This window comes from Anolis carolinensis, unplaced genomic scaffold, assembly GCF_035594765.1.
Source record: "Anolis carolinensis isolate JA03-04 unplaced genomic scaffold, rAnoCar3.1.pri scaffold_14, whole genome shotgun sequence".
Classification (NCBI taxonomy): Eukaryota; Metazoa; Chordata; class Lepidosauria; order Squamata; family Dactyloidae; genus Anolis; species Anolis carolinensis.
In genome coordinates, this window is record NW_026943825.1 from 9,487,210 (window position 1) to 9,502,741 (window position 15,532).

Genomic DNA, 15,532 nt, shown 5'->3' on the forward strand with positions numbered 1-15,532 from the left:
GCACTACCGCATGCTTGTAAGCCACCCCAAGTCTCTTTTGGGAGATGGTGGTGGGATATAAATAAAACTATTATTATTATTATTATTATTATTATTATTATTATTATTATTATTATTATTATTATTATTATTGTATGACACAGCAAACAAGATAGACATGCTGGATTTCATATCACAAAATCACAAGTCGAACACTTCCCAAGTGTCTAGGACTGTGTGATGTATTTTCGGATGATGCGTGCAGATCCCAGTCGGGTGGCCTTTTGCAGTTGGCAGATCGTAATTTTGTCAATGTCTATTGTTTCCAAATGCCGACTGAGATCTTTTGTCACGGCACCCAGTGTGCCCATCACCACTGGGACCAACTGCACTGGTTTCATCCAGAGTCTTTGAAGTTCAATCTTGAGGTCCTGATAGCGGCTGAGTTTTTCCTGTTGTTTTTCGTCACTGCGACTGTCACCTGGGAGGAAACATCAATGATCCAAACCTTTTTCTTTTCCACAACTGTGATGTCTGGTGTGTTGTGTTCCAGAACTTTGTCAGTCTGGATTCGGAAGTCCCACAGTATCTTTGCGTGCTCATTTTCCAATACTTTTGCAGGGGAGGTATTATTATTATCATCATCATCATCATCATTATCTATGCCTCAGAGGTTGTGAGGGCTTTTTTTTAAAGAAGGCTGGATGGCCATCTGTTGGGAGGGCTTTGATGGTGCCGTTGTTTACATCAGATGGCCTTGGCGTTCCCAAACTTCCCTCAGATTCTATTCAGCAATACTAATCTTTGATGGTAATGATGATGGAGGCTCCTCTCTGGGGATGGCCATCTGTCGAGACAGAGCAGGAGAGCTGAGTGTTGTCTATCTCTGCCAAGGCAGGACCGGCGGCCTTTTGAACAGATTCCAAGCCAAGCACGTCTCTGCCAGGCCAGCCAGACATGGCCAAGGTCAGACACTCACAGAGGAGCGAGCGCCAGGCCCTGCACCTGCCTGCAAAGAGATGCGGCTCCGGCGCCTGCGCTGAGCATGAAAGTGTGCAGACTGATCGCAATGGCACAATGATCCTCAGCTATGTTTAGAGGATCAAGACCAGCGTGCCCACAAGTCATCATGGGCAGTGGCCTTAAACAATGAGGTGGCTAAAACTGGCCTTCCTTTACAATTTCTGAATTATTAGGACCTAGGGCAAAACAAGTGCTCATGCAATGCACTCATGATATCTATGCTCAGTTGGACTTAGCAAGTATAGGTAGGTCTTCTGCCACAAAGTTTTTAGCCTCCCACAAAATGAATACTCATTTAGAACACTATCTGACTATTCCAGTTCCGTTGCCCTTAAGAAGAATATACACCAGGGCCAGGTTTGAACAACACAGTTATTTACATCCATTACTATCTAATTTTAGGTCTCCCAACAGAAATGATCTTCTGACCGTCCTCTTGCAAGGACAAGAAAGATCCACCATAATCAGAGTCAGACTTTTTATCCCGAAAGCTATCAAGAAAAAACCACATTTTCTGAAAGAAGAAGAATCAGGAAAATAAGATTTTGTCGGCAAACAGACGGTCAGCTGCCTGTCCTCCCATCCTTTTTGCCTTGTTTTTTATTTATGTTGCACTTTGAAATGGTCATATGACTGGTCAAACAAATAAATTATTATTATGTGGATAGCAATGGCACCTTTGAGTTGGAAGGGACCCCCAAGGGACATCTAGTCCAGCCCTGTTCTCCCAGGCAGGACGGCACCACGCTGGCACTCCAAAGAAAATTACTCTTGTTTGGTAAAGGTAAAGATTTCCCCCTTGATATTACTGAGATACCAATAATATTACCATATATACTTGAGTATAAGCCGACCCGAATATAAGCTGAGGCATCTAATTTTACCACAAAAAAAACTGGGAAAACATTGACTCCAGTATAAGCTGAGATACCAATAACATTACCGTATATACTTGAGTATAAGCTAACCCAAATATAAGCTGAGGCATCTAATTTTACCACAAAAAAAAAACCTGGGAAAACATTGACTCCAGTATAAGCCGAGGGTGGTAAATTTCAGAAATAAAAACAGATACCCATAAAATTAAATTAATTGAGGCATCGGTAGGTTAAATGTTTTTGAATATTTACATAGATAAGACTGTCCAATTCTGATCAAATCATGGTACTCATCTTCCTCCATGTAAATGTGCTTATGTATCCATTTAATAATAATAGAGTAAAATAATACATGTAATAATAATAATAATAAATACAGGAAAATAATACATGTAATAATAAATACAGGAAAATAATAAATGCAATAATATTAATAAGATCAGAGTGAAATAATAAATGTAATAATAATAATAATAATAATAATAATAATAATAGAGTAAAATAAATGTAATAGTAGCAACAATAATAAAGAAAAATAATAAATGTAATCATACCACTATTAATAGAGAAAAATAATAAATTTACCATATATTCTGGAGTATAAGCTGACCCAAATACAAGCCAACCAGGACCCTCCCCCGAGTATAAGCCGAGGGGGGCTTTTTCAGTCTTAAAAAAAGGGCTGAAAAACTAGGCTTATACTCGAGTATATACAGTAAGTCTCTCTTGACACTTTGCCCACACCTCAGAAGTTGTGAGGAACCAGCCAGGCTTTGAAGCTGCAAGGCTATGCAATGCCTTGCAGCTTCAGTAACAATAGCTGCAAGGCTATTCTATTCAATCTGCCAGAGATGTGGGCGAAACGTCAGGAAAGAATGCTACTTCTGGAACACGGCCAGGCAGCCCCCAAAGACTCACAGCAACCCAGTGATTCCAGCGATAAGAGCCTTTTCCACCATGTCTCCTGTATCAATTTAATGATATAATAATATATAAAAATATTAGACTATACTAATACAATACAGTCTCATTTATCCAACATAAACGGGCCAGCATAACGTTGGATAAGCGAATATGTTGGATTATAAGGAGGGATTATTAAGGAAAAGCCTATTAAACATCAAATTAGGTTATGATTTTACAAATTAAGCACCAAAAGATCATGTTAGACAACAAATTTGACAGAAAAAATAGTTCATTACACATTAGTGCCATGTAGCAATTACTGTATTTATGAATTTAGCACCAAAATATCACAATGCATTGAAAACATTGACTACAAAAATGCATTGGATAATCCAGAACGTTGGATAAGTGAGACTCTACTGTATTATAATATATTGTATATACATGTAATATTAATAATAATATGATGTAATACAATATTATAATAATTATAATTCACTATTATAATTGTATATTTATATTACATGCAATATTACTATTAATATTGCAATATAGTCATATAATATAATATATTGTATGTATATATACTTGTAAACCGCCCTGAGTCCCCTTCGGGGTGAAAAGGACGGGATATAAATGTCGCTAATAAATAAATAATAAATAACACACTCCGGGTAAACCTTGGGAAGAACTTATTTACAGCAAGAGTTGTTCAGTTGTGACATATTTTTCTGGTGGCCATCCGTCAGGATGGCTTTGATGGTGTCTGGAATGGGGTTGGACTGGATGGCCTTTTGGGTCAGTTCCAGCATTAGGATTCTATTATTATTATTATTATTATTATTATTATTATTATTATTATTATTATTATTATTATTAGTTTTTAGACCCAGTTTTTTAGACTCTGAACACGCCAATCTGCATATTTATAAGTGTATTTTAATTAATGTCTAACATAATTAATTTTAATTGAATTGCAATGTATTGTATTATTTTTGTATGTGTTTTTATTGTAAGCTGCCCTGAGTCCCCTCTTAGGTGAGAAGGGCGGGATACAAATGCTGTGATAAATTATTATTATTATTATTATTATTATTATTATTATTATTTATTCAGAGGCTGTATGGCCATCTGCTGGGAGGGCTTTGATGGTGTCTTCCTGCCCGGCAAAATGGGATTGGCCTTTGGGCTCCCTTCCAACCTGAATGCAATAAAGACTGCCTGGGAGTGCAATGGAGACTCCTTCCTTGGAAGTTTGTAAACAGAAGTTGGATGGCCATCTGTCGGGATGATTTTGCCCAGTGGAATGGGGTTGAACTGGATGGCCTTTGGGGTCTGTTCCAGCATTAGGATTCTATTATTATTATTATTATTATTATTATTATTATTATTATTATTATTATTATTATTATTATTATTATTGTATGACATAGTGAACAAGATAGATATGCTGGATTTCGTATCACAAAATCACAAGTCGAACACTTCCCAAGTGTCTAGGACTGTGTGATGTATTTTCGGATGATGTGCACAGATCCCAGCAGGGTGGCCTTTTGCAGTTGGCAGATCGTGATTTTGTCAATGTCTATTGTTCCCAAATGCCGGCTGAGATCTTTTGGCATGGCACCCAGTGTGCCCATCACCACTGGGACCACCTGCACTGGTTTCTGCCAGAGTCTTTGAAGTTCAGTCTTGAGGTCCTGATAGCGGCTGAGTTTTTCCTGTTGTTTTTCGTCAATGTGACTGTCACCTGTGATGGCAACATCAATGATCCAAACCTTTTTCTTTTCCACAACTGTGATGTCTGGTGTGTTGTGTTCCAGAACTTTGTCAGTCTGGATTCAGAAGTCCCACAGTATCTTTGCGTGCTCATTCTCTAAGACTTTTGCAGGTTTGTGATCCCACCAGTTCTTTGCTGCTGGGAGGTGGTACTTGAGGCATAAGTTCCAATGGATCATTTGGGCCATGTAGTTGTGCCTCTGTTTGTAGTCTGTCTGTGCGATTTTCTTACAGCAGCTGAGGAGATGATCAATGGTTTCGTCAGTTTCCTTGCACAGTCTGCATTTTGGGTCATCAGCTGATTTTTCGATCTTGGCCTCAATTGCCTTTGTCCTGATGTCTTGCTCCTGGGCTGCAAGGATCAGACCTTCTGCCTCCTTCTTCAGGGTCCCTTTCGTGAGCCAGAGCCAGGTCTTCTCCTTGTCAGCTTTCCCTTCAATTTTGTCAAGAAACTTTCCATGAAATGTTTTGTTGTGCCAGCTGTCAGCTCTAGTTTGTAGTGCGGTTTTCTTGTACTGGTTTTTTGTCTGCTGTGCTTTGAGGAGTTTCTGATTTTTGACTTCAATCAAAGCAGGTTCTTCACTTTGCTTGACATATTCTGCCAGGGCATGTTCTTCTTCTTCTTTATTATTATTATTATTATTATTATTATTATTATTATTATTATTATTATTCAGAGGGTGTATGGCCATCTGTTGGGATGACTTTGCCCGGCAGAATGGGGTTGGACTTTAGGGTCTCTCCCAAGTCATGGTGAAGGAAAATGCTGGCACCGGAGGCTCCTTTCCATGTCCCTGTTGTCGGCGCTCACGAAAAAATGCCAAGGTCACAACAATGTTGGGGGAGAGGCAGATAAAAGCGGGTTCCCACAGTCTGGCCTGCTGGATGCTCAGCGGCGGCAGCAGCACCCGCACCATGCTCCACCTGCTCCTGGCCAGTGGCTTCCTCACCGGGGCCTTGCTCTGGGCCGCCCCCCGGGAGACTGACCTGGACCAAGACCCCCGGATGGGCAGCACGGTGCTGGCCCTCAATGGAAGGTGAGCACCAAGCAAGGGCGGGAGACAGGTGTGCCTTGGCGTCCGATGGCAAGGAACGAATGGCACCCATGCAAAAGAGTGGTGGGTTCAGACATCCCATAAAGGACACTGGAGCCCGTTGCGATGGGGATGCTCCTGGGCTTTGATCCTACACTGCACAATGGATGCAATCCAGGTGAAATGGGTTTGCAGGCCTGCGTTTGCAGTGGCTTTTTATCTCTTTGACTTCCTAATGCTCGAATTTGCATCTCGTGGATTTGGGGGTTGGCATTTGCTTTGCAACGCGTGCATCACAAAATGAAATGAAATATAAAATAAAAATAAAATAAAATAGTAAATTTAAATTAAATAAAATAAAGCAATAAATTAAAATAATGAAATGAAATGAAATAATAAAATAAAATAAAATAATAAATTAAAACAATGAAATAAAAAATAAAATATATAATAAAATAAAACAATAAATTAAAAAATAAAATAAAATAAAAATAATAAAATATAAAATAAAAATAAAATAGTAAATTTAAATAAAATAATGAAATAAAGCAATAAATTAAAATAATGAAATGAAATAAAATAAAAATGAAATAAAATAATAAATTAAAATAATGAAATAAAAAATAAAATATATAATAAGGCTTTGTATCTCTTTGACTTCCTAATGCTCGAATTTGCATCTCATGGATTTGGGGGTTGGCATTTACTTTGCAACGCAAGCATCACAAAATGAAATGATATATATAAAAAAATAAAAAAATAATAATACATTTAAATAAAATAATGAAATAAAGCAATAAATTACAATAATGAAATAAAATAAAATAAAAAATAATAAAATGATATAATAAATTAAAATAATGAAATAAAAAATAAAATATAAAATATATAATAAAATAAAGCAATAAATAAAAATAAAATAAAATAAAAAATCATAAAATAAAATAATATAATAAATTAAAACGATGAAATAAAAAATAAAAAATATAATAAAATAAAACAATAAATAAAAATATAAAAAATAAAAAGTAATATAATATAGTAAATTAAAATAATGAAATAAAAAATAAAATATATAATAAAATAAAACAATAAATTAAAATAATGAAATGAAATTTAAAAAATAAAATGAAATAAAATAATAAGATATACAGTAGAGTCTTACTTATCCAACATAAACGGGCCGGCAGAACGTTGGATAAGCAAATGTGTTGGATAATAAGGAGAGATTAAAGAGAAGCCTATTAAACATCAAATTAGGTTATGATTTTACAATTTAAGCACCAAAACATCATGTTATACAACAAATTTGACAGAAAAAGTAGTTCAATATGCAGTAATGCTACGTAGTAATTACTGTATTTACGAATTTAGCACCAAAATATCATGATGTATTGAAAACTTTGACTACAGAAATGCATTGGATAATTCAGAACGTTGGCTAAGCGAACTTGGATAAGTGAGACTCTACTGTAATAATAAGTAAAATATAATAAAATAATAAAATAAAATAAATAAATCAAAATAATAAAATTAAAATAAAAAGTAAAAAATAAAATAAATAATAAAATAATTTATTTATTTTGCGTCAAAAGCATTGCATAATAAATAAGTTTTAAAGTGATAAAATGAAGGAATCACAAACAGCTAAATAGTTTTAGACCAAACGTGGGCAACAGCAATTGCATTGTCCGTAGCTTTAAAAGCATTGCATCGCAATAATAAAATAAAATAAAATAATTAAAATAAAATAAAATAATAAAATATAATAATTAAATAATATTTTATTATATATATAATATATATATAATAAAATATAATTAAATAATAAAATAATAAAAATATAATAAAATAATTAATAAATAAAAATAATAAAATAAAAATAATAAAATATAATAATAAAATATAATAATACAATAATAATAAGTAAAATATAATAAAATAATAAAATATAATAAATAATAACAAGTAAAATATAATAAAATAATAATAAAATAAAATACTGTGTTATCGAAGGAAGGCTTTCATGGCCGGAATCACTGGGTTGCTGTGGGTTTTTTGGGCTGCCTGGCCATGTTTCAGAAGCAGCATTCTCTCCTGACATTTCGCCCACGTCTTTGGCATACACCCTCACTCTTGTCTGTTCGAGGCCAGTATAATAAAATAATAATAAAATAAAATAAAATAATAAAATATAATAAAATAATAATAAAATAATAAAATAAAATACTGTGTTGTCGAAGGAAGGCTTTCATGGCCGGAATCACTGGGTTGCTGTGGGTTTTCTGGGCTGCCTGGCCACTTTCCAGAAGCAGCATTCTCTCCTGACATTTCGCCCACGTCTTTGGCATGCACCCTCACTCTTGTCTGTTGGAGGCCAGTGTGAGTGAGTGTTGCCATTGGCCACCTTGATTAGCATTGAATGGCCTTGCAGCCTCAAAGCCTGGCTGCTTCCTCTCGACACCCTCCTCCTATTGATGCCGCCTAGAAGCGCATGGCCTTTTTCTTCCAGAACTGACCATGGTTTTGTCTCCTCTGTCCAGCTGCAGAGAGCAGGTCCTCCAGCGCATCGGTCAGTCTCTTCTCCGCTTGCTCCACTTGGATCGAGCCCCTCGGTTCCCGGCAGAGACCACGGTCCAGTTGCGGCAAACTTGGGCCAAGGAAGTGGCCGAAGCCCCAGCGCTGTCCGCGGAGGGGCAGACACTCAGTGAGTACCCTTTATGTAGCTGCATGGCCATCCGTCGGGGGGGCTTTGATGGTGCTTTCCCTGCCAGGTTGGGCTGGGTGGCCCTTGGGGTCCCTTCCAACACTGGGACCCTATAGTCCTGCCCTCAGTTGCCCCCATCTACTTTGGCCAGTCTTCCTTCAAGCCTCGTACCAATCTATCTATCTATCTATCTATCTATCTATCTATATAAAAGGGTAATGAAATTTCAGCCTAGGACAAAACAACAAAACTACACATCCCAGAAACACTAAACTTGGCAGCACAACTCCTCATCCATGCCTCTAGGTTCATACAACAAAAAGAAAAGAAAAATAAAGTCCTAATTAGAGGGAGAGGAATAATTGTTTTTATCCAATTGCTGCCAGTTAGAAGGCTAAGCTCCGCCCACTTGGTCTCCTAGCAACTCACTCAGCCCAGGGGACAGGCAGAGTTAGGCCTCACTTAGGCCTCTTCCACACTGCCTATAAAATACAGATTATCTGATTTTAACTGGATTATATGGCAGTGTAGACTCAAGGCCCTTCCACAGAGCTATATAACCCATTTATAATGGACTTAATGTCAGGGGAAAACCTTTACCCTTTACCTTAACTACCACCAATTCCTCAATACTTTTATTTTCCATACCACCAGACTTCGCCACAGCAACGCGTGGCCGGGCACAGCTAGTCTGTTAGGAATTGTGGGAGTTGTAGTCCAAAACACCCAAAGAGCCCAAGTTTGCCCTTGCCTGCTCTATATCCACCCCTGCGATGCTATGCTCAGCTTCCAGCCGAAGGACCCAGAGATTCCTAGATTTTTAAAAACTAATTTTTATTGCAATTTTCCAAAAGTGTCCAGCAAAAGAGTGAGAACACATTCTAATAGAAAAGCAAAGAAAAGAGCAAGAAAACCCCCATCTCCCCCCCCACGCACCCACCCCCCTACAGAAGATATATATACACACACTTATATAAATATATACTGTATATACTCGAGTATAAGCCTAGTTTTTCAGCCCTCTTTTTAAGACTGAATAAGCCCCCCTCAGCTTATACTCGGGTGAGGGTCCTGGTGGGTTTATATACAGGTCGGCTTATACTCAAGTATATATGGTATATTTATTATTTTTCTCTATTATTATTGGTATTGTTATATTTATTATTTTACTCTATTATTGTTGCTACTATTACATTTATTTTACTCATTTTTATTATTATTAATAATACATTTATTATTTCACACTGATATTATTATATTTATTATTTTACTCTATTTATTATTACATGTATCATTTCCCTGTATTTATTAATATTATTATAATTACATGTATTATTGTTGCTACTATTACATTTATTTTACTCATTTTTATTATTATTAATAATACATTTATTATTTCACACTGATATTATTATATTTATTATTTTACTCTATTTATTATTACATGTATCATTTCCCTGTATTTATTAATATTATTATTATTACATGTACTATTACATTTATTTTACTCATTTTTATTATTATTAATAATACATTTATTATTTCACACTGATATTATTATTATTATTATTGCAATTATTATTTTACTCTATTAATTATTACTTGTATTATTTTCCTGTATTTATTATTATTATTATTATTATTATTATTACATGTGTTATTTTACTCTATTATTGTTGCTACTATTACATTTATTTTACTTTATTTTTATTATTAATAATAATACGTTTATTATTTCACTCTATTATTATATTTATTATTTTACTCTATTTATTATTATTATTATTATTGGTATTGTTACATTTATTATTTTACTCTATTATTGTTGCTACTATTACATTTATTTTACTCTATTTTTATTATTATTAATAATACATTTATTTTTTTACTCTGATATTATTATATTTATTATTTTATTCTATTTATTATTACATGTATTATTTTCCTGTATTTATTATTATTATTATTACATGTATTATTTTACTCTATTATTATTAAAAGGATACATAAGCACATTTACAATGAAGAAGATGAGAATCATGATTTGAATAGGACAGTCTTATCTTAAATTTGAGCTTTATGTAAATATTAAAAACATTTAACCTAGCCTCAATTAATATAATTTTTATTGGTATTTATTTTTATTTCTGAAATTCCCCACCCTCGGCTTAAATGTTTTCCCAGTTTTTTTTGTGGTAAAATTAGGTGCCTCGGCTTATATTCGGGTCGGCTTATACTCGAGTATATACGGTATATCTGCATAGGATTTGCAAAGACTTGCAAACATTTGAGGCAAAGATTCATATATAAAAATAATGCATACACATAGATACAGATATACAGGTACATGGAAATCTCTAGATATCTATATGTATATGGGATTTGCAAAAACTTGCAAACATATGAGGGGAAATTCATATATAAAATTAATGTATATAGATACAAATATAAAGGTACATAGGGATTGCAAAGGCTTGCAAGGGGAAGTGCCTATATATCTGTAGCAGAGATTAACAAATATTTCAGGGGAAAATGCTTTTATAAGATTAAAGGATAAAAATGTTCTTCTTCTGACTTGCAAGGGCTTCTTTCCCTTTTCAAAACATTCCCTTGGTTAAGAGCGAGGGAGGCTTTGGAAAAGAAAACACACTGATAAGGGAGGGTACGAGAGGAATATATATTACAAGCAATGGCCTCCAGGCTCTGCAGCCCAGCTTGATCTTGACCCGATTATAAGCCGGAGGAGGCTTTTTCAGCAGATAAAAAGGGCTGAAAAACTCAGCTTATCTTTGAGTATATACGGTAATTGGTTTCTTGTTTCTCGGCAACAGATATTTCGCCCAACGAGACGTTGCTGATCCAAAGAGGAGGCTGCGCCCAGATCTCCCATCACATCACACTGACTGGTAAAAGGCATGGAAGCAACACCACACTCACACAATAATAATAATAATAATAATAATAATAATAATAATAATAATAATAATAATAATAGTGTCCGACATGGGATCCAATACAACAGCCAGAAGAGTGTCTGCTGTGGACTTATCTTGTTGTGATAATAATAATAATAATAATAATAATAATAATAATAATAATAATAATAATAATAATTCCAATTCAATAGCCAGCAGAGTGTCTGCTGTGGACTCATCTTGTTGTGTTTCTAATAATAATAATAATAATAATAATAATAATAATAATAATAATAATAATACAACAGCCAGCAGAGTGTCTGCTGTGGACTCATCTTGTTGTGTTTCTAATAATAAAATATAATAATAATAATAATAATAATAATAATAATAATAATAATAATAATAATACAACAGCCAGCAGAATGTCTGCTGTGGACTCATCTTGTTGTGTTTCTAATAATAATAATAATAATAATAATAATAATAATAATAATAATAATTCCAATTCAATAGCCAGCAGAGTGTCTGCTGTGGACTCATCTTGTTGTGTTTCTAATAATAATAATAATAATAATAATAATAATAATAATAATAATAATGTGGGAAAATGTATATATGTTTGTTCCGCAAAGACTCCTACACGGTTTGATGGATCCGGACGAATATTGGTGTCGATACCTTCCAAACATCCAAACTAAAATAACGGTGGGGGTTTCAGCTGGGGAATTCACCCCATTTGGGAACCAGGCCCCCCAAAAAGAAGCAAATGTGTATGTATGCAGTACCTAGTTGCGACCACAAGAGGGCAGGATAGAGATAGACTCGTATGCAAATAGAAACGGGGGAGACGGCCAATGAAAGGAGGCTGCGACGTTGCCACGGAGACATTGTTAGGGATGCTCTCCCGAGAGGACCAAGCGATGATGGGACTGGGATGGAGAAGAGATGGAGCAAGCGTGTCCCATCGCTCTGGGTCTCCTTTTCTCGCAGATCTGGGCTGGCAGAGCTGGGTCTTGCACCCGCCCGCCTTTCTCTTCGCCGAATGCCTGGGCTGCCCTTGCCGCCGGAAGGAAAACGGGCCCGATCTGGAGCGATGGGTTCGAGAGTGCACCCCAGAACCACCCAACCTTGCAACGGACAGAGGCCTCACGCAGGTAAATGCAGACCCCGGCCCCTTTGTTTTCATCTCTGGAATTACATGTATTTTACTTTGCTTATTACCGTATAAACTCAAGTATAAACCGACCCGAATATAAGCCGAGGCCCCTAATTTTACCACAAAAAAACTGGGAAAACATTGACTCCAGTATAAGCCGAGATACCAACAAAATTACCGTATATACTCGAGTATAAGTCGAGGCACCTAATTTTACCACAAAAAACTGGGAAAACATTGACTCCGGTATAAGCCGAGATACCAACAAAATTACCGTATATACTCGAGTATAAGCCGAGGCACCTCATTTTACCACAAACAAAACTGGGAAAACATTGACTCCAGTATAAGCCGAGGGTGGTAAATTTAAGAAATAAAAATAGATACCAATAAAATTACATTAATTGGGGCATCAGTAGGTTAAATGTTTTTGAATATTTACATAAAACTCTAATTTAAGACTCTTCGACTCTGATTAAATCATTATTCTCATCTTCTTCAATGTGCTTACATATCCTTTTAATAATAATAGAGTCAAATAATACATGTAATCATACTAATAAATACCGTAAAATAATAAATGTAAAAATGAATAGATTAAAATAATAAATGTAACACTAATCGTATCGGAGTGAAATAATAAATGTATTAATAATAATAAAAATAGAGTAAAATAAATGTAATAGTGACAATATTAATAGAGTAAAATAATAAATGTAAGAATGATAATAAATAGAGTAAAATAATAAATGTAATAATAATAAATAGAGTAAAATAATTAATGTAATAATACCAATAATAATAGAGAAAAATAATAAATGTACCATGTATACTCGAGTATAAGCCGACCTGAATATAAGCCCACCAGGATCTTTACCCGAGTATAAGCCGAGGGGGGCTTTCTCAGTCCTAAAAAAGGGCTGAAAAACTCGGCTTATACTCGAGTATATACAGTATTTTACTTTGCTTATTATTATTTTTTTGGGCTTGGCCCGAGGTGAGATAGAAAAATAAAGTTATTATTTTCTCCCTTTGCAGAGAGGCTGCTGCCGGCCCCGCGGGACCACCGCGATCGCTTTCGCCTTTGTCGCCGAGGACGGTTCCGTGACGGTGCGGCCGCTCCGCTTGGCCCGGGACTGCCTTTGCCGGCCCTGAACGGCCCCGATCCCCACATTGCAAGGACATACAATGGGAAGGAAACCTCCCTTCCCGGGACATTGACCAAGCTGGAAGGAACCACGTCCTCTTCGTCCGTATTGGCATCAGACTGGAACAAGAGCGACAGCTGCATCCGGTTCGAAACAAACCTAAAAGGTTTCCGAAAAGAGGACTGAGCATCCTTTTGAGCCTCCTTTCAAAACTATGCCATCACTTTTGTTTCGCTCCAATCTCTGGATGTTTTTAAGACGAGCCGGGATGGCCATCTGTCGGGAGGGTTTGAGTGGTGTCCTCCTGCCAGGCGGAAATAGGGTTGAACTGGACTGTCCTTGGGGGTCATATATATACCCATATATATATATATATACCCACATACATATATACACACATATACACACACACATGTATATGCAGGTATATATACAGATACACATATATACACATACATATGCACCCACACACATATATACCCACATACATATATATACACACACACACCTGTATATACAGATACACATATACACATACATATATACCCACGTACATATATACACACACATATATACACACACATGTATATGCACGTATATATACAGATACATATATACACACAGACATATGCACCCACACATATATATACCCACATACATATATATATACACACACACCTGTATATGCAGATATATATACAGATACACATATACACATACATATATACCCACGTACATATATACACACACATATATACACACACATGTATATGCACGTATATATACAGATACACATATACACACAGACATATGCACCCACACATATATATACCCACATACATATATATATACACACACACATGTATATGCACGTATATATACAGATACACATATACACACAGACATATGCACCCACACATATATATATACCCACGTATATATATATATATGTATATATATATACACACACATATACAGTAGAGTCTCACTTATCCAATGTTCTGGATTATCCAACACATTTTTGTAGTCAATGTTTTCAAAACATCATGCTAAATTCGTAAATACAGTAATTACAACATAACATGACTGCGTATTGAACTACCTTTTCTGTCAAATTTGTTGTCTAACATGATGTTTTGGTGCTTAATTTGTAAAATCATAACCTAATTTGATGTTTAAGAGGCTTTTCCTTAATCCCTCCTTATTATCCAAGACATTCGCTTATCCAAGCTTCTGCCGGCCCGTTTATGTTGGATAAGTGAGACTCTACTGTATATGTATATACACGTATATATACCCACACACATTTATGCACACCCACATATATATACCCACACATATATATTACCCACATACGTATATACACACACACATATACATACATACATACATACATATATAAACACACACATATATGCACACATATACATGTGTATCTATGCTAGATGGGGATGATGGGAGTCGCAGTCCGACACACATTCAAGGGACACCCAGTCCAACCCCATTCTGCCAATGAGGAAAACAGCATCTAAGCCCTCCCGACAGATGGCCATCCAGCCGCTGCTTCAAAGCCTCCAGAGACTTGGTTTGTTCTTAGCCAATCAGACGAGGTTGAAAAAGGACCAGGCGTCTGTTGTATGTTGTTATTGCTGTACAGATAAAAACCACACAGGCTTTTCAATAAAAAGGCACCGGTTATATTTTAATACGATCTGGGTCTTGGGAGCCCAAATTCCTTCAGCATTTTCTGATGGTCGTGGGGATTCAGCCTCTGGGTGTAGATGAACTACAACTACAACTGATATAAAATTAAAGCAATACATATATATAAAAATAATATTAATAATATATAAAATAATAAATATCTAAAAATACAATAATAATACAAAATAAAATAATATATAAAACAAAAATGTAAGTAATAATATATAAAATTAAATATATAAAATTAAATGATAAATACAATAAAATATAATAATAATATAAATTAAACAATACCATAAA

At 35.3% G+C, this 15,532-nt stretch overlaps 1 protein-coding gene across 2 annotated transcripts; it reads left to right on the forward strand.

Moving 5' to 3' along the window:
- The first annotated feature begins 350 nt into the window (after nt 1-350).
- On the forward strand, nt 351-15,234 carry LOC134294378 (uncharacterized). Of its 2 annotated transcripts, XM_062965244.1 has the most exons (5): nt 370-5,602; nt 8,143-8,306; nt 11,138-11,212; nt 12,215-12,378; nt 13,419-13,685. In XM_062965244.1, the coding sequence occupies exons 1-5, from the start codon at nt 5,316-5,318 to the stop codon at nt 13,533-13,535; spliced, it is 807 nt and encodes a 268-aa protein (XP_062821314.1). In that variant the 5' UTR covers nt 370-5,315; the 3' UTR covers nt 13,536-13,685. The 2 variants fall into 2 exon arrangements, with proteins under 2 accessions (XP_062821313.1, XP_062821314.1); XM_062965243.1 differs by lacking the exon at nt 12,215-12,378 and having other exon boundaries at nt 351-5,602; nt 13,419-15,234.
- Nucleotides 15,235-15,532: the final 298 nt, after the last annotated feature.

Bases quoted from the DNA above. Each gene is read 5' to 3' on its own strand.
- LOC134294378 (XM_062965243.1), top strand. From the start codon at position 5,316: ATGGTGAAGGAAAATGCTGGCACCGGAGGCTCCTTTCCATGTCCCTGT. The intron at 5,603-8,142 runs GTGAGCACCAAG...TCCTCTGTCCAG, and splicing joins GTGCTGGCCCTCAATGGAAG to CTGCAGAGAGCAGGTCCTCC. The intron at 8,307-11,137 runs GTGAGTACCCTT...TCTCGGCAACAG, and splicing joins CGCGGAGGGGCAGACACTCA to ATATTTCGCCCAACGAGACG.